General features: G+C 39.7%; 1 protein-coding gene across 1 annotated transcript in view; it reads right to left on the bottom strand.

Annotated features, from left to right (window-relative positions):
• cabp7b (calcium binding protein 7b) overlaps positions 1-16,188 on the bottom strand; it is a 29,064-nt gene extending 12,876 nt beyond the window's left edge. The window contains exon 1 of the mRNA XM_074689661.1: positions 15,356-16,188. Coding sequence (XP_074545762.1) covers positions 15,356-15,464 — 109 coding nt within the window. The 5' untranslated portion in view covers positions 15,465-16,188. The remainder of the gene's footprint in view (positions 1-15,355) is intronic.
• Between the last annotated feature and the right edge of the window lie 4,106 nt (positions 16,189-20,294).

Here is a 20,294-nt window from a genome sequence, read left to right as displayed (position 1 = left end):
GGTCATAAAAGACATCAGAGTGCCTGTAGTCTTTGAGCTAATGGCACTGACGGTAACAGTGAGTCAAACACAATACGTCACCAGTGTTCAGAGTCAAACCAAGGGTAATGAACAAACACGGGCACATGGGCGGGTCCACAATGACAAATGTGCTCCACATGATTGTTGGATATGATTTGTTTCTGTGTATCTGTTACAGCAGTCACTGACATGGATATTCAGTCATAAACATCACTAATCATGTTGTGCAAGTATGGGCACGAAAGAGGATTATGTGGTCGAGTGAGAGGTTATAACTATTTCCAAGATGATGTAATATCACTCCATTTCTGAGTCTCGCTAAAATACATCAAACAGAATAATAAAATAAGTGTAACTTAGCAAAAAAATGCACAGGACTATTTAACCACAAGAAATATGTAAAGAACAAATGTACAAGTCCAAAATAAGCACAGACTGATAACAAAGTCATTTGAAAGTGGTGGGACATGTTGTCCTTCAGAGGCAACAATTTGACCATCAATCTCCTGTCAGCCTCCACCTCCACTGGGTCGAGAGGGTCCAGAGGGTCTTGTGGGCAGCCCTGGACTAAGCTGGTCTTCTTCACCAGACTCCCACTCTCCTTTGTTGTGTCTGCCTGCTAAAGTGAAATCCATCCAATGTGGCATTCGTGTCCAGGGTTAGCTCCGCTTGCCATGTCTGTGAATATTGTGATGCTAGTCTCTGATATTTCTACTGGAGCTTTGTTAGCACTGCTTGTTTGTCCGTCTTATTGGAGGTAGATCTTAGACTCACCATAGGGTTGGATGAAGGAACAGGTCGATATCGTCTCTTCGCTTTTGCCACATTGCCAGCACGTCATCCTCCCATTCTCCTCTTCATCTCATGGGGAACATCAGGTATAGCACCTGTTAGCATTGACATGCTACAAGCTGATAACAGCTAATCTCATGTCTAAACAATGCAACCATGGCTACATGTAGGATCCTGGACACAAAGGGGAACAAAAATAGTAACACCACTGCAAACCAATTTGGTATCAATGACCAACAAATGGGTCGTGGAAAAAAGTAGAAAAAGTAGAAAAAAACAAACAAAGAAGAGAGAACTTCTGCAACTTGGGCGGTGCTTCCAGTGGATTAAAAGGAACAAGGAGAGAAACGTATCAAACACTAACAACAGATTCAATTGACTTTCCACAGCCATAAGTTTCAAAACCAAATTAAATCAGAGATGTGTTTGTATCCTGACCGTAGTGAATTCAAGGAACCTTTGACTTCTTTCTGTTAAGTTAAAATGGATCCAGGCCCAAACCCAGGATCCCAAACAAAAGGTAAGCTGTGCACATTGTATGAAAGCAGTGATTGTTTTAAATGGAGAAAAATGTTTAAATTTGTTTCTAAAATCTAAAAATTAACCTATGACTTCAACTGTGATAACACATAAAGTGCCAGAGAGTGTTAAAGCCATTGTGCAAAATAGAAGTAGGTAATGCAGAACAAGGTTAACTATGTAACCAGACAAAGTGATCTGTCTTCAATGGTTAACATAAGAAAGTTTCAATAAGGTTTTTTTTTTTTTCTTCCAACTAAATGACATTACTGAACAACCAAATGACATGACAAATTCCCCAAAGTCTGCCATGAAAAAAGAAAATGAAATATCGACTGACAATTTCATGGCAGGTTAGACAAACAGCTGTCAACATGATCATGATGCTGATTGTTTCCTGGAGAGCAAACAGCCTGGCTCATGTTCGGTTTTTTTCCCCAAATTTATTTTTTATACTTCTCACATCATCTTTGTAAAACAGACGTTGATAGATTTCAGAGATGTACATTTAGGACCCTGTTCTAGGTTTGTCCCACACATCAAAGAGACACACAGATCTAAACCCTGGACTTAAAAGTACACTGACCTTCCAAGTGTACAGAACATAAAGACAAACAGATCCTCCTGACCTTTCTGACCGACCAACTCACTGATTCATGCTGCTAGTGCAGCTAAAAACGTCCATGAAAATGGTCCATGACTAAGGCCAATGCCAAGAAGCTCAGTGCTGCTCATTGGCAGAGTGTCAGTGCCACTGGCAGGGCTAAAAAGGCCATTCGAGCTCTCTGAGCTGAATAATTGGGGAAATCCCAAATAATGGCTCAGAGCCGAGTGAGGAGACAAACATAGCACCCTGAGAAAGAAAACAGTGTTGTGCATCATCTTAATGTCCTAAAAATGCCCAAACCAAGCTCACCAGATGTTCTCAAAAGAAGAGAGAATCAATTTCAGGAGAGATAATAGGATTTATTTTACTTAGAAATAAAAAGTTTCACCATCTGAAATCTGTAACCGTGACTAAACTGAACTCTATTGTCTTTAACGGTGCGTGTAAGAGGATTGTGTCAAGATGCTCAAAAAATCAGATTCACTGGGTCATAAAATTAATAGTTCATCACTGTCAGGAGAAGTGTTTGATGACACATTTGGAGTCCATTTCACGGGCTTTTGTGCTGAAATGGCGTCAAAGTTTGCAGAGTGATGTTATTCAGTCCCTCTCTGAAAGGTGATTGAAAGAAAAAATAATGCTTTTGTTGCTTCATGGAGAATCTGCTTTGAGCCAAGATCATCAAAACAGAAATAAAAGAAGGCAAAAGCACAAAGTTTACTTGTAAACAATTCATCAAAAATACTGAAAATAATATGATTTCAGAAGTCATGTCACATAAAGCTCTTAAAATTTCACAACAAACAGAACTCAATCTGTTTCACAGCCTTTAGCTCTGAGGAGGCTAGTATTAGCATGCTCCAAAATTGTCAGCCCCCTCTGCTAAAATTTTAACTTTTCTTCCACAGATTTCCCAATTGCTGTTGAGCAGATGAGTACATTTTGAACAAAGATTTTCCAAATATCCTTGTTTTCTTTAAAGAAACGTACATTATTTTACTTTGCACGCAGAAACAAAACTGTTTCACAAAAACTACCAGGGTAAAAGTTATTGGCCTCCCTGATGCTTATAGTCAATAGTGTATCCTTTTTGCTAGAACACAGCATGGGTCCATGCCAGAAACCCATCAAATCTGGAGGAGCTTGGAGATTAGTCAAAAAGGAATGCGTTGGGATTCCTCAGGAGATGTGTCACAAACAACAACAACAAATAACTGCATGCTGCTATCCAGCAAAAAGGAGACACATCTTACTATTAGCATCAGGGAGAGTAATGGTTTTGACCCTGGTAGTTTTTGTTTTTTGTGAAATAATTTTGTGTCAGTGTGCAAAGTTAAATTAATGCACGCATCAAAAATAATTCTAGGATGTCTGGGAAAGCTGTGCTGGTTCAGTTCAACAGCAAAAAATAGTTAAATTTCATAGAGGGGCGAACAATTTTGACCTTGACCATATATCTTCTCTTTGGGTCTTAAAAGAATAATGTGTGGAAGATTTTCATATTATCGTTCTGTTGTGTTGCATCAAAACTTCAACTACTTGATGTAACTTTTTTTGTAGCGACAGTTTGTAGTTACCATACTTTCTGTATGTATGTAGTTTGCAAATGGTGGTGAGATTCAGTCTTGACTATTAAGGAGTATTACGCTGATGAACTAGAGTTTTTACAAATCCAGCATGAGTTGTCTGACTGAAATGCTAAAGTGAGCTCATAGACTTTATTCTCACAGTAAATATGAAAAAAAGGAGATTTCTGGGGGGTAAAAGGAAAACAGTTTCTGCCTTTTGAGGGAAGAACACAAAGTAACGCCCCCTCTGAGAGAACCAGGCAGAGATTGTCCTGCACAAATCTTCCGCCTTCAGTAACGATCCTGACTGCAGAGATCTCTGTAATAGAGTTACTGCAGCAGGAGGTAGATGAAGAGGAGTCATCACTCCACAGGAACACTTCACTCTTCAATCTACAAGGACTATTGTCCCTGGTACTATCCATCAATAACCTCATGACAGATACTGCATTATGAAAGCCCAAATGTCAGATCCACTTATTCTTTATTTGCATCAGTGATGATGTTTTGTTTTGTCCATCATATGTTCGATGGTTGAGTCACATTGAAGTCCCTGTGAGGACTTTAAAAGTGATCCTGAAAAAGTCTCACCTCTATATGTATGTCTGATCACAATCCACAATTTAAAATGAGATTATTAGCACCAAGAGTTATTTATAATCTCATATAGTAGCCAAGACCACATTCATTTACAGCACTAAGAAGCCCCTATGACAACATCACACCAGCCCAAAAAGTTTGGTGGAGAGAAGCAAGATCTGTTATTTTTCTGTGTTGAAAAGGATTTCTTAGATGCTTTGAGCTGAACTGTCCAAAGGAAAAAGGACAGAAGAGCAGAAGAAAGCTGAACTAGAGAGTGACAGAGCACAGGCTACAACACAGGCTGAGCTATGCTTTGTTTAAACCTGAGAGTCTATCAACAAAATGAGGAGTGAGGAGTGAGGAGTGTTTGCTCTGCTTGGTGAGGTTGGAGTTGGTATAAGAGGACTGCTAACCAGATTCACTAATGCTACAGACCTGTCCCAGTACAAACTGTGTTTACAAAGTATGTTTGTAGACACATTTTTAACAATAATGCTACATGACTACAAATTGATACCACACCCCTTTGCTTTGACAGGTAGACAGGTAAAGTTAAAAGAAGATGTACTCTCCATTCATTGGCTTCAAAACAAACACCTTGATAAGAGTCCTGTCTTTATGACAGCAGGTGCAAGTGTTCATGGGAAACAGAGTCTTTATCCCAAAATAACACTAGCTGCATAAACTTCACAGCCACGTTGAGAAAAAAGAAAATATAAAAGTAAAAGATGATACTCTAATTTTTTGGTTGAGACCCAGCCAGCTGCTGAGACAAACAGGAAAGTTGACCAATCACATAATAGATGCCAATGTTTAGCAACCACCAATGATGCAAAAGCTAATGGACATTTCACTGCAATTTAACCTGCTTGAAAATTTGAACTGCAACAACTTTAATTTTCAAGTTGTATTTTCTCATTCGATCATCTTACTTTTTTTTTTTTTTTTTTTAAATAAATGTTAAACACATCTCATTCCCACACGTGATTTTTGACAGCATTGTTGGCATTTCTACCATGTTTCTATTACATGTCGGTTGTTTTTTTTTTCTTTTTATTTATTTGTTTATTTATTTATTTGTATTTATTCATTTATTTATTTATTTATTTATTTATTTATTTATTTTTTTTTTGGGGGGGGGGTCCCTTGGTTCCTTTTCCACTGTTGCCTTGCACTTTGTTTGAAATGGGTTGTCCCTCACAAAGTGAATTTTTAAAATCTAGATCTCCCTGAATGAATTGAATAAAGTGCTGAATTAATTTTTATGATTAATTTGGGGATATGGGAGTAAAGATGAATATTGATGTCTTTAGTTGCAGTGTAGATGACACAGAAAAGTTCATACAGTGTCATCAGATCATCAAGTTTAATTATTTTTTCAAAAACTTTTTCACCCCCTTCACTTCCTGTCTCCAGCATGTCTCAAACTCTATAAGTATGCATGATGAACCACAGTGCTCTCCTCCTTACACTATGCACACATTAAAATATGAATCATCCTTCTTTACAGGTCACATTTATTTACTCTTCCTCACTCTGCTACTGCAAATTTACAGCATCTTAATATTTTCACATTTACATAAACAAACACCATCACGCACAGTCACTGCTCAAGCCCTGAAGCTAAAAAAAACTCCTGCTGTCGAGAAGTGTTTAGAGATACTCCCACATCACCTGCAGCTATTGGCAGGTGGTTTAAATTATGTGACATTTTCTTTTAGGAGGGAAATAATGAGAAGTTATGAGAAAATAAGAAAAATCAGAGCTTGATTTGCAGTTAGACATGACCAAACTAAATTAATAGATATGGAAAGCAGATATTTGACTCTAGTTGATTTCTTCAGTTTGATTTGTGTCATCATGTGTTTAAGGTCCCATACTATGCAAAAATCACTTTATTAAGTCTTTTAGTGAAATCTGTGGGTCTTTGGCTTTCCTTCCAGCCCACAAAATGAGATATTTAATGACAAAACCTGTACTTCGTGGTGCTTGTGAATACAAAATCCTGACCTAAAACCAGCTGTTTGGATTTTGGGGATTTGCCGACGTCAGCGATTCCTTTTTTTGACCCATCAGGAGCAAGTCTGACCTGATTGGTCCACCGCAGCAGGTACCCCTGAACACCCCCCCCAGTTGAAGAGCCATCACTGCTCTGTTTTTGGCTGTAAACAGCCACATAGTTCCATGCACAAGCTTCCCATCTCTGACGAAGACAAGATTAAGTGGCTAGAGTTCATTTATCAAGGAAATGTGCCTGCTACACTCAGTAAAACTGTGCATGTGTGTGCTAGTCACTTCATGGCCGACTGCTTTTCCAACTTTGGACAGTACAACAGAGGGCTAGCGAATAGACTGGTCCTGAATCCAGGTGCATTGACAACCATCCGCCCAACAAACCTCGAACCCTGGAAATGTGAGTATTTTAAATGCTGTGTGCTGTGGTGCAGATGTAAGAGCTTTTCCTCAGTGTCCCCCCTGTCTCTGTGTTAGCTTCAGGATGCTAACTTTAGCTGCAGTTAGCCTATTGCTTTAGCCTGTAATGTTATGGTAAACGAGCTTCGCTGTTTTCTGAAAATTGTGCACTCGGAGCTCGTGTCGCCGCTCTCAGTGACTTGGAAGAGCAGGGCAGTATTAGCGGTGGCTCATTTTACATATGAAGGTCACGCCCACTAAATCAGAGTGTTCTGAACAGAGGGGCTATGAGAGCCTGGAAACAATGCTGCTGTGCTTGATTTATTGGCTTTTTGGACCAAAACATGTTACTACCATTTCATGAAGACATCAATGATCCATATTAAACTGCAGAAAAGGAGCAAAATATGGGACCTTCAAATTTCAAACCAGAGCTTATGAACAGTCAGTTTTTGGCTGCAGAATCACCTTTTAGCTGATGTCTCTATGTTTGGATTAAGTCCATCTGTCCTACAATGACAAAAAAGGGCACCTCAGTGTGTGAATGGGCCAAAACATCGCTGTGAACCCTTCAATTCACTGGCCTGAAATTGAATCTTTGGGTCGCTGACCTGCAGTTTTTGTCACCTCCCAGTGAAGGGTAAAATCAGGACGGATGAAATGTTTTTTGTCCAAAGTCATTCCAGTTTTCTTACGTTAATATTTACTTTGTGTCTGAGTGTTTCCTGGGCTCAGTGGGATGATGAAAATGAAATATGGCTGTTGTGGACAATCAGACAAGGGGAGAGTAAGGACGCTGGCTCATAATTAACATCTTGTGAGTGCACGAAAGGATGTTATTTGAAAGTATAGCTGTGTGGAAGGTTTTAACAGAAATTTCCGGACGTTTGTCTGTGAGCATGGAGAAACTCACGTTTAAAGAGCCATGTAGTTAAGTTTTCTTTTTTGTTGTGCATTAGAAAAAGAAACTAAAGTGACTATGTATCTTATGCAGCTCTAGTGCCATAATAAGCACTTATAGCTCTCTGTATACAATGTTTCTGCAAAAACCCCACTCTGTTTGAGAACACAAAAGACGCCAGCTTTGCATACAAAGTGGAAGACGCTCCACTCTCCACTACAATGCTCGATGTCTAGGGGATTCTCCTGCTGGCTGTGATCTATAAATACTGCTCACATCCTCTGTCAGAAGGCACTGAGGAGTGATACGAGCTCCAAGAGACCTCCAAGAGTGTAACTGCCGGGGAGTCACAACTGCTCAGCCATAAAACGAGCCGTGTCTTATCTGAGGTTCACACATGTGTGCTTAAAGTGTGTGACAGTTAACTGCCAGGCACGGTGTGTTTTAGAGCTGTCTCATATAAAACATTGGGCAAAGTTGATTTATTGTGAAGTATTGTCCTTAAACACACCTCAGCACTAAAGAAATGTAAAGAACACTGTCTAAATATGCATAACCAATAACTGTACACAACTTTATTTAAATTCAAGACAGCAATCACCTTCCATGATGGATTTTTTTTAAATGCATATAAGTCAAAGTGTCATCAGCGTATCAAGATATCCCAGTCCTATATGTAAAACAGGCTGAACTTGGCTCTGGACCTTGGTTTTTATATTGTGCTCATTAAAACTGGGAGAGAGTTGGCGCAGCATAATGTCAGCATCCACATTCACAAAATGATGCATAATGAGTGCAAGTCTTTCACACAGGGTAAATACACACATAAATGCTAAATGGATGTGTTGAATACCAATAATACGGCTGTTATTTCACTGAAAAAGCCTAAAAAGAGGCTGGATGTGGATGTGATTTAGGACTGAGATATTTTGTTGTTCTTTTCATTGAGAGGTGTGTGCAGACTATCTAATAACCCAACATTCAAAGGAGAAGATTGTATCATCATATGACAAAGTAATCAGGTTCGGTATCAGAGGTGAAAATCTCACTAATAAAGTAGATGCTGTTTTCGAAGCAGGTATGGTTTAAATACACATCAGGGTTTATGACAACTGTCTGACACAAGGGCGAAGAAAAGGGCAGGAAGCCTCGCCACTGACCCTGCACACCTCCTCAACCATCTGTTCGAAAAACACTCCCTGGAAACTGAGGATCCATTAAAAGCTGTGAGCACTTCATCAGCCTCCTAAAGCTCAGCCAGCACAATCATCCCTCTCTTCAGGCCAAGTGTCTATAATCCGATCCACTGATACTGTTATGAATGTCTAATTACTCGTGTTAAATATATTTAAATAGCAGGTATGGTTTTAATCCATGAAATGTCAGATCAAAGTTTGCCGAGATGGCAGGGTTTTGTAAGATATGCAGATAGCGTCTCTACAGAAGCTGGGATGCACTACTTGGGTAATTATTCAGTGTTAATGGGTTGATGAATTAATGCATTCAAAATAAAATATGCACATGTATTCATTATCATTATGGTTAAATTAGAGAGCTTTCTGCAGGTAATTTATCAAATGAAAATGAAATCAAATCAAATGTGCCGTTTAATTGTGCAGCATGAATTCTTTTCTTTAATTAAGAAGAGATTTTTCTCATTATTCTTTCATTAATTTGTCTTACTTAACTCTCAGATGATGCTATCAGTTTTCACATTTTGAAAAAGAGAAAGAACTTTTGAAGATATCAAATCATTCTTGAGGCCCAAGTCTTGAAAATTTGGTGTTGAGTTTGTGAAATACTGTTCAAGTAATCTCAAACTAAAGCTCAAGCTCCATTTTTTAAGCACATTGTTCTCGAATTGAACTCAGAGACTGTATAAAACATAGACACACACTCATCGACTTTGCTAGTACTGGGTTGGACCCCCTTTTGCCTTCAGAACTGCCTTACTCCTTCGTGGCACAGATTCAACAAGGTACTAGAAACATTCCTCAGAGAGTTTGGTCCATATTGACTTTAAGCATCACACAGTTGATGCAGATTTGTCAGCTGAACATCCATGATGAGAATCTCCCATTCCACCGCATCCCAAAAGTGCTCTATTGGATTGAGATCTGGGGACTGTAGAGTCCATTTGAGTACAGGGAACTCATTGTGATGTTGAAGAAACCAGTCTGAGATGATTTCAGCTTTATGACATGGAGTGTTATGCTGCTGGAAGTATCCATCAGAAGATGGGTACACTGTGCTCATAAAGGGATGGACATGGTCAGCAACAATACTCAGGTAGGCTGTGGACTTTAAACCATGCTCAGTTGGTACTAAGGGGCCCAAAGTGAGCCAAGAAAATATCCCCCACACCATTACACCATTACACCAGCAGCAGCAGCCTGAACCTTTGATACAAGGCAGGATGGATCCATGCTTTCATGATGTTGACACCAAATTCTGACCCTACCATCTGAATGTGGAGCAGAAATCCAGACTCATCAGACCAGGCAACGTTTTTCCAATCTTCTATCGTCCAGTTTTGGTGTTGCTGTGTGAATTGTAGCCTCAGTTTCCTGTTCTTAGCTGACAGGAGTGTCACCCCGTGTGGTCTTCTGCTGCTGTAGCCCATCTGCCTCAAGGTTGGACGTGTTGTGTGTTCAGAGATGCTCTTCTGCAGACCTCAGTTGTAACCAGTGGTTATTTGAGTTACTGTTGCCTTTCTATCTAATCAGCTCCAACCAGTCTGTCCATTCTCCTCTGACCTCTGGCATCAACAAGGCATTTTCGCCCACAGAACTGCCGCTCATTGGATATTTTCTCTTTTTGGGACCATTCTCTGTAAACCCTAGAGATGGTTGTGGGTTAAAATCCCAGTGGATCAGCAGTTTCTGAAATACTCAGACCAGCCCATCTGGCACCAACAACCATGCCATGTTCAAAGTCCCTTAAATCCCCTTTCTTCCCCATTCTGATGCTCGCTTTGAACTGCAGCACTTGTCTTGACCATGTCTTCATGTCTAAATGCATTGAGTTGCTGCCATGTGATTGGCTGATTAGAAATTTGCGTCCAACGAGCAGTTGGACAGATGTGCCCAATAAAGTGACTGGTGAGTGTAGTTTCTGTGATGGCACCAACTAGTTTCTAAGAAGCACTTTGAAATCCATTGATTGGCTGGTTTCCAAGAAATGCTGACTTAACGTAAATACAGGTTTTCAGTAAACAGCCACAATGTTTCTAAACCAACAGTCAACTTAGCTGTGCTGCTAATTGCACAACTGTATGTGTAACACCTTTGCTCTTATACTACTTTAAAAGAAGCTGAACGATATAATGAGCTAAAGTTTTTCTAACTTACCAATTTACAAGATACGGAGATGAAAAGTTTGACCAATCAGAAGCACAGCTCACCTGTTTGACAGGTGGGTACCCTGTTGATGTTAGCTATGAGGCTCAAAATCTGCTTCCCTAGCTCCTCATTTCCAATATGGCTCCTGGCGATGTTAAGCTTCAAATCTCTGTATCAGAAACTGACAGGCGACACCACAGAAACTGATTGATCATACAGTCTTTGAGAACAGCTAGTTGTTATACGAAATCAAAAAGATTCATCCCGCCATAGTAAAAAAATGAGTTTTTTTTTTTTTTTTTACCAAAACCCTTCTTGTGAACCAGGCTGAAACATGTTTAATTTTGCTGCTTGGTCTCACATTTGAAAATAGGACTTCATCCCTTGGCTTTTGCAGCTTTTTAGACTTTGGCCTCGGCTTTACTTGAGGTAACAGCTTTACTTAACTAAATTTACACTTAAAAGTTTCTGAAATCTCACTGACTGCCTCTAAAAACTTTTCTAAAGTGTTTCTAATTTGCTTTCTTTGTCTTCATTGGTTTTAAAAATTAGGTCAGAGTTAAGTAATTAAATTCCTGCAGAGAAAATATCTTCTCATGCACACACTCCACACACATGTGTGCTCACATCCTATTGAAATCATCATCTGATACTGTAGCTCTAGTATCACTGTAACCCATCACCCATGTTTCTTTCCCTTAACCATCAAGTCAACTCTGAGTTACCCCCAGATTCATCATCAGCCGCCACCTCCGCCATAATAGTCTGGACTCCATGGGGGGAAACATCCTGCTGCTGCTCAGGGCAGACGCCCTTCAATTTCCACATCTCCCCAAAGAGTCCAGGCTCCAAAGACTTTCTGGCTACTCTGAATTACTACATCATTTTCTTTGTATACACTGTGTTTCTATTTACCCCTGGTTGCAATGGGAATCTAATAGCCTCCCCAGATGGCTCATTCTAGCTGCGACTAATTTAACTCAGTGTGATTATAACCAGCTTTATATTCAGGTCGAATTCTGAGGCTTTAGATTCTGTCTACAACACCTCCAACTCCCAAAAGAATCAAGCTCATCTCATTTCATTTGGTGTAACTTTCTGCAGCTTGAATGGAACAAAAACCATCCTTCATTATCTCACCTGTACTAAAGTTTTTTATCTGTTTATCGAGGGCAGTGTGTGTCACGCACGGTTTCTCTGCACAGGATGCAAGGTCCTCCTGTCCTTGTGTGTTGTGTTTATCAGTGGGCACTCGGAAATTTGTCAGCATGTGTCTGCAACAATGTCATCAAGAGAAACTCCTGTTGATTACTAGTTCAGTGACACTAATACCCTTTTCTTTTTTGTCAGAAGAGTCTCTCCTCACAAAAACATACAGATAAATGTCTCAGTTTCATCGTTCTTTGGGGAAATGTATATGAAAAGAATAACAACAAAGAAATTATAAATACCAAAAAGATTTGAGCAGACTATGAAATACTCAGCTTTACATTTGAGGGTCATAAAATGAACACTTTTTTCCTCCTAAAATAATGATAATAATAAAATAATAAAATAATATAATACTATAAGGATTCTATCAGCCTGACTGAAGAATACCAAAAATAAAAACAATTTCCACAGGGAGCGCCAAAAGTCACAGAAGCTATAAGCTCTTTCTTGTTGCCTTCAGTATTAAGTATTTTAAATTTGATACTGGTGCAAATAAGTAAATTAGTTCACAGAGAAACAAACAAATCCATATAGGGGGCAGTGGATTATGGTGCTCATGGGAAATAGAGTCTTTATTGCAGAAAAACACAACTGTTTCATTCAAAGGTGTCACTGAAGTTAACAACTAATAGATATTCCTTGCAGCCCATCTAAGAGACGTTGTGTGGTTTGACGTTCCTTTAAATTTTATTGAGCCTTAATCCAGCTCTCTGCTGGGGCTAGGATTATTCCACTGTTTTTAATTAAAGTTATTCTAAGCCAACAAAAAAGTACTGAATCACACAAACTTAAGTTTTTATTCCATCGAATAATTTCCTAGACATTTTTTTCTTTGGAGCAAGCCAACAGGTGCTTTAAACCCATTGCTTTTGAAGAGCTGGACTCTGGGTTTGAAATCTAATTCCTGTGATTTAGACTTAGCACAAAAAGTAAGGAAATTTGTGTTAGATTATATCTTTTGTGTATTGTACCAATGCTTCTTGGCAATATATCTCGTACTGCTGGGAAGCCAGTTTTTACACCCTTTTACATAGTGCCACATTTATCAGGAACTTGAATTTGTGGGATGAGCAGTAGAGCTGAGTATGAGGGTTGTGTCTATAAAAAATCGGCCAAATCTTCTCTGTCTATGCCGAACAGATACAAGATTATTTATTAAATATAGCAGAAGGGACTGCTGTTTGGAGAGAAAAGTTATAGAATAGTATTTTTTTACTTTTTCAAGTTGTCACAGTTTTACTTGACGGTATGGTACTGTTCAGGGACTCCCTGCTCTTTCACGCGCTTGTGTGGAAAGCCTGAGGCAGGAAGAGCACACCTTCCTGCCCATCACGAGCCATCATGAACGGCATAAGCAGGGAGCGCAGCAGCAAAATAAAAACCGCGACAGAGCAGAGCAATCGACATGAATACATTGACAGGAGGAGGTGGGTTGCAAAATGCCATCAGAGGAAGCAGGAAGGAGGTTGGGCTATAGCTGTTTAAATAGACCGCTCTGAATGCAATTTTCCAATAGGAAGCGAACACGGGAGTCAGCCGAGCAATCAGCTGATCTGCACCGATGACAGCTAAGCTGTTAGAGCTTGACGTCGTGGCCTGCCTGAACTAAGCTTGATTTCTACTGATATATTCTTGAATTTTTGCACTGTACATTATTTTGTGTTGCTAGTTAGTGTAAGTCATGAAGTTGTCTCCAAGTAAAGAACACGATTTAGGAGTTTTCAGATCTAAATGAAGAAGCAAACCTTTGTCTTAGTAAAGAAAATGAGGTGTTGTTTTTTAGTTTCCATGACATGTTTGTGACATATTTGTAAAAATGATGTCAGATTAACCTGAGTGTGTATAAATGGCGCATGCTTGGAAAGAACTAATATTAGGACTTTGATTGGGGAGAGTAATTATGTGAGTTGAGCAATTAGAGAACTTCTGCCCTGCAGTAATTAAAGATTTCTGGGTATGACACAATATGCACAGACTGATTTCATTTCTTGGTGGAGAATAGAGTAATTTGTCTTCCTTCATTCACTCACAGACCTAAAATACCCCACACTGCGTGCAGAGCTGCAGCAGTGTAATGTAAAGAGGGATGGGTCAAACCTTCAGCCAGGCTGATGTTAATCTAAATCTCTCCTTAAACAGCAGGTGCTCTCTGACGCTCTTTATCTGCAGGAGGAGCTGCTCTGTGACAAAAGGTATGCTGCTGTTTACCCCGGGCACTGCTAAGGTGTGTGTAAATGTAGCAGTGAATTATGAGCTGGCTGAGTCCTCCCCGGGTAAACACATTCACGCTTGAATGCTCTGTCTTGCAATGTTCTGAATATTTAATAGCTCTCAATTAGAAAGCCGCAGTTTGAAAAGACCTGAACAGTATTTTAACTTGAATTCTGAGTCTTTCAGTAAATATTCAAATCAAACTGATGTCTTCACTGCATTGATAGGGGAATGTCAATGTCAAACGCCTGACTTGGAGCAAAAGCAGGCAGCCACTTGTGTGCCCTCGGCACAGGAGAAAGGGGAAATGGAATTCCCTTCACATAAAAGACTTCCTGGTATCAAATCTGATCAGAGTTATCTCTTTATTGTAGTCTGCCTGGCCTCGCTCCACATCACTGCCAGCAGTTCTGTCTCTTTGTGGAGACTATTTCAACCAAACAAAACCTCTCACTTCTTAACCGTTACTGTCGCAGGAACATGCTGAAATGAATCTTTTAAACCGCACAGGCACAGGTTCAATTTTAGTAATTAAAAAATGAATTAGACTGCAAGAGAAAGAGATTAGCGTGTGTAACGTAGGACTCAAAAATGAATCAGCCTCACATCTTATTAATGGATTTCAGTTGAGATGGGTTTTCTGGACATGATATTGTAATCTGCATTTTAATAGGTAGAAATCTGACATTTATCAGAGCCGTTCTCTGTTCCAAGCCTAAGTCTTTGACTTGGGCATGAAATTATAGTTGTAGGAATCAATTTGGAATCACAGGTGACATGGACAGACTTAAGAGTAAATGTGGCTTTTGATTTTGTGTGAAAATGGGGGAAGATTTTCATTTTTCCCAACAGTATTAAAGTATGATGTAGAGTTTTGATTCTCCTACACATAAAATGATTCATTTGTGCTCAAAATCTGAAGCAACACACTGCAAGGTTACGTCAAATGAGGTAAAAAGAAGAAACAGAGCAGCATACCAATGTTCAACGTGTCTCAGATTTCCAACCCGACCGTAAATCCTGCTCTTGTGAACCTTTTTACAAGCAGAGACAGATTTGAAGAGCAGGATAAGACGCGCACCCAGACTGGAGCTCTCCAAGGTCCTGGACTAGTTTACCAACGTTGCATGCACGTGTCACAACTCTCACAGACGCGATTCAATCTTAACTTCAAGAACATTGGACTCACCCTCCACCTCATCCTCAGGCAGGTTAACAGGGGTCCGGTAGGAGAGGACATCTGGAATAGTGCAAAGTCCCTTGTACATGAACCTGGTGGTCACAGCACGCACTGGCATTTCTGCGAGGGAAGACCAACAGCTGTGTCGCGATCTTCATATAGCCTGGCTCTCCGGAGTTTTTGAGACAGACCCTTTTACTTTACTGGCTTTTAAAATTTTCACCTCAAAAAGGGGAAAAAGCCTCCAGGAAGTTTATGCCTTGTTGAGATATTTTCGAAATTTTGCGTAAAATCAGGAGGATGGGGTAAAAATGCAGCTTGGGGATCGCCTTTCTGGAATCGGTGAAGACATTTCATTAAAACTACATGTCAAACTTTTTCCTGCATAGCCTGTCAGGCAACGCTCCGGGCTAACTAGAACGCTCCATAACGCCGTGAAAGCTTTAAAAATCTTAATAAGCGCATTTAAATGTATAAATAGTAATCGAGATATTTTTCACCTGATTCGGCAAAATAATTTGATCAAAATTTAATAAAATCTCTAAATCGTGAATTTCGCTCCTGGTTTCACGCGTCTTCTTCCTCCAAACTGTCTATTCCCAGCATTGCCTCACTTTTCTTCTTCGTGTCGGCATCCTCTTCAGAAAAAAAGAAAAACAACGATCGATGTTAGAACAGGATTGAACCACAGCAGTGACGAGCTGATCCTATCCGGTAAACCAGGTACAGACAAAATCTTGTCACATTTCTTTTTTTGTTCCTGGAGAGCAGCTTCAGGGATTCCTGGGTGACCCCCTCCTCCTCCTCTGATACAGACACGCTGTATGAGCAGTGATCCTCTCCCTCTCTCCAGCTGTCTGCTCTGCTCTCATTTGGGCAGCACACACACACACACACACACACACACACACACACACACACACACACACACACACACACACACACACACACACACACACTGCTCTGCCTCTTCCACAGCGGACTCTATTCAACGTTTCCAAACTGTCCGCCTGTAATGGGATTAGCTTCATTTTCAGCACTCAACCCAGCCGAGCGTTAAATGTCAGGAGTCAAACTGAATTCAGCATTACATGTTCTAAAAAGTTAGGATTATGGCAAAAAGTGAGCAGATTTCTTTCTTTAGATTTGCTTCATGTTTCAGGTCAGATATGTGCTAAAGCAGACCACAGGCCAAAAAGGAAATGGAAGGAGCATTGCTAACAGATTAAGATACACCTCAGGCCACTTTATGTAACTCACATATTCAACAAATTCACACAGTAACCTTTTTTCAAATTCAGAGCTTGAGCCAATGAAAGCAACAGGACTTGGTAGAATTTCTGAAGAAGTTTTGCTCATCCTGCGAAAAGGCTTCTTAAGTTGATTGGTTCCACAACTTCAGCTTAAAAATGCTCTGAGCTCAAGATGCCTTTCAAAGAGGAGACAGAATTTCATCAAGAACTTGTCCAAGTTTTTTAGTTCCTGGTAAACATTCTCTGGAAATATGTGTATCCTGTGAGTCATTGTTTATCTTTGTTTACAGCGTGGGCTGAAGACCTTGGAAGATTATGCAAATCAGGCCAGTGAGGTGTGGAGGAAAAAAAGAGAGATTGCAATACACTGCTAGTCCAGTAGAGGGCATTAAAACAACAACTGAAGCAATGTTTTGACCAGAGGAAGTGTCCCCTAGAACTGCATGCATTTCTACTACTGCAGGGGTGGCCAACCTGTGGCCGCATGTGGCTCTTTGCCTTTTGGTGTGCGGCTCTTCAATCCATTCATAAAAAAATGTATTTTCATATATATATATATATATATATATGTGTGTATATATATATATATATATATATATATATGTGTGTATATATATATATATATATATATATATATATATATATATATATATATATATATATATATATATGTGTGTATATATATATATATATATATATATATATATATATATATATATATATATATATATATGTGTGTGTATATATATATATATGTGTGTGTATATATATATATATATATATATATATATATATATATATATATATATATATATATATATATATATATATATATATAGTTATGAGTAGTGGTCAGCTGTGTTAAAATGTTGATAAGTTGATGCCTACGTTGCGATCAGTATTGATCAATACTTGGGTGATGAGATTAATACTGAAGTTTCGGTTTCTCTTCTTTACATACACACAATCGCTCATATGCTCATAGCTATCTGGGTAGATAAGTGGAAATGTATTACTTTTCTTTTTATGTGATTTCGTTTTCGTTGTGTAAGAGGAAGTGTGTCTGTAAGACCACGTGTGTGATGTGGCACTTTGTTGCACCACGGTAATTTGTGTGGCTCTTGGTCTCTGACTGGTTGGCCACCCCTGTACTACAGGAACTAGGGTCTAAATTTAGTAGAAAAGCTACATCAGAAAACAGCTTTGTAGCATTTCTAGATATCCAGGGACTATTGGCGGCAAGGCCTGCGCCTGAACTCTTTTCATTGGTGGAGCACCCACTTCCTCACCCTCTGTCCATGATAAGATCACAAACAGCTGTGATTGACTTGATTTACTCCCAAACAATCCTCTTCTTTGAGCCTGATAGTGTGAATGTGTCTTTGTCAGCTCCCGGTGTTACAGTTTAAAGAGTGACCCTGTAAACTGGAGATCTTCAGCTGAACATCCGGTTAAGCTGTAACCCTGATAGAGCTCTGTCATCTTCATGCATTGGAGAGCAGCGGTCAGATAATTCTGGCTGAATCTGTTTTGGGGAAGAGGTGAACAATGGCTCTCAAACATCGAGAGCATTTTTTTGCAGTTCCTAATGTATATCATCTTCTCAAGGAATCTTTGAAAGCCAACGAAGCATTTTAATATCCTTAAAATGACAAAGGGAAGCAGTGATAACTCTTTCTGTTGATGTCGCTTGTTATTGTCTGAATATAGCTTAAGAGAACACACAATCGCAGAAGCAGCTTCATGAGTCACTGAAATGTAAAATTGTGATAGAAACCAAATCAACAAAGTAGAAACCTCTGTTGAAAAACCACAAAGATACATCACCCAATGAGAACGCCTGCCTCTTGCATGATGATGCTCTTTGTTTGCATCTTTCCACGCTGCTTCACAGCAGATAAGTGTGGCGTGCGCTGAGAGAGCTGCATGTGGTTCCACTGGTTGGTTCTTCAAGGGTTTTTTCTACAGGACTGACAGGTCTATTCCCCCTCTAAATATGAAGGGATTGTCTCTCTCAGCTGCACCTGAGCCTCCTGCAGGCTCTGTACTGAGATGAGCAGACTTCTGAAATCATGAACAACAGGCTTTGTTCTCCTCAGAATCCGACTCCACTTGATGGATATGTGATGGCTGGGATTCGAAAACTTTAATCATTTTCACATTATCTCAAAAGTTACGGAAACCACACTGTGCATATTTTCTGTTGTTTGCTTGAGATTTATAAAGATGTACTGAAACAGCTTGTTGCATGGCAGGCCTGTTTGCAGCAAACACTTTTAAATATTCAAAATAGGCACTGGGCCTTTTAAATATAGCTCAATTATCACATTTATGCACTGTAATTAAAGAGGGGCTATTCTGCTTTCCCATATTAAAACAACACAACTTCGATCATAAGAGATCAAAGGTTGATTATTATTTTCCATTCAAACAACTCTAAAGGTAGGGTCTGCAGGAATTTTTGTTACTTGTTAGTAAACTCAACATTCAAACTGGGCCCCTCCTCTTTGGATCAGTGCCAGCGGCAGCACACACCCACCGCCTTCAGCCAAAGCTACATAAACACACTTACTGGCCTGGCAACCACCTGTGGCATTGTGTTTCTACATAGGAAAGACTCGAGAGCCATGCACCTGACTTGGCATGTTAGCGCAAGCTAATCAGGGGTATTTGACACACACCTGGTTAGCAGAAAGCCAACTCGCGGCGTTTTTTGACCTTAACTCCTCTCCAAGTGCAGGAAAAGCCAGTGAAAGTTGAGCCAAGCTTCCCCCTTGTTCAGGAAAAAGCTTTATCCGCATTTCCTTTCACTTTAGTTGTGTTTTTCTTTCTCTGTGGTATGTCCACTAAAACATATCTTAGCTGTTCAGGATAGTATCTCCACCTGCAATCATCAGCATGCAAAGTCACTAAATGTGCTGTGATCGAATGAGACAACTACTGAGATTTCAACTACTCCCCGCCCAGAAACATCCGTACACAACCAAAACATCAACATACAGGCAGAGGCGGGGGCTGAGGCTGACACAGACACCGACACACATGTATAGAGGCCCAGAAGTGATGCTTGAGCAGGTTTACTTCACAAAAGTTGACATTTTATTTTATTTATTTATTTATTTATGTATTCATTTTTATTTATTTATTTATTTATTATTATTATTAGTAGTAGTAATTAATTTTATTTATTTATTATTTTTCTTTTTTTTTAGGGGGGGGGGGTCCTGCAGACCCTACCTTTTACATAAAAACTTTTACATAAAACCTTCAAGTAAAGTGAACAAGTTTAAAAAACAAGAGAATCCTATAGTCCTCTCCCCAACTTGCCAAATTCAGAGAACTAACAGTGTGTATGAACAGTACGGACGGCCTCTCAGTCAGAGCATTACGTTGAAGGTTAATATACATCTCAGGGGATAAAGGAGCGATGTTGAACATCCAGTTGGGAGAAGATCAGCCCAGACTGAAGGCTGCCACTGAGGGTGAGCACCTCAGTCAGACATCCATCCTATCATCACCAAATTAAGCCTCTCGGGAGAAGTGAGAGTCGTCTACAGAGGCAGCAGACCTGAAAGCAGCGAAGTGAGAGACATCAAAACCACAGCAGCTGACAACCAGGGAGTCTGGATGGAAATGTTCTGAAAAAGATGGAGGAAAACTCTCTACACTCAGAGACTGTCTGTTTCAGTCCATCC

This window comes from Halichoeres trimaculatus, unplaced genomic scaffold, assembly GCF_033239565.1.
Source record: "Halichoeres trimaculatus isolate MK-OKI-2021-1 unplaced genomic scaffold, fHalTri1.1 fHalTri1_scaffold_16, whole genome shotgun sequence".
Taxonomy (NCBI): Eukaryota; Metazoa; Chordata; class Actinopteri; order Labriformes; family Labridae; genus Halichoeres; species Halichoeres trimaculatus.
Note: the sequence above shows the minus strand (reverse complement) of the source record. Positions and strands in the feature narration are given on the sequence as shown.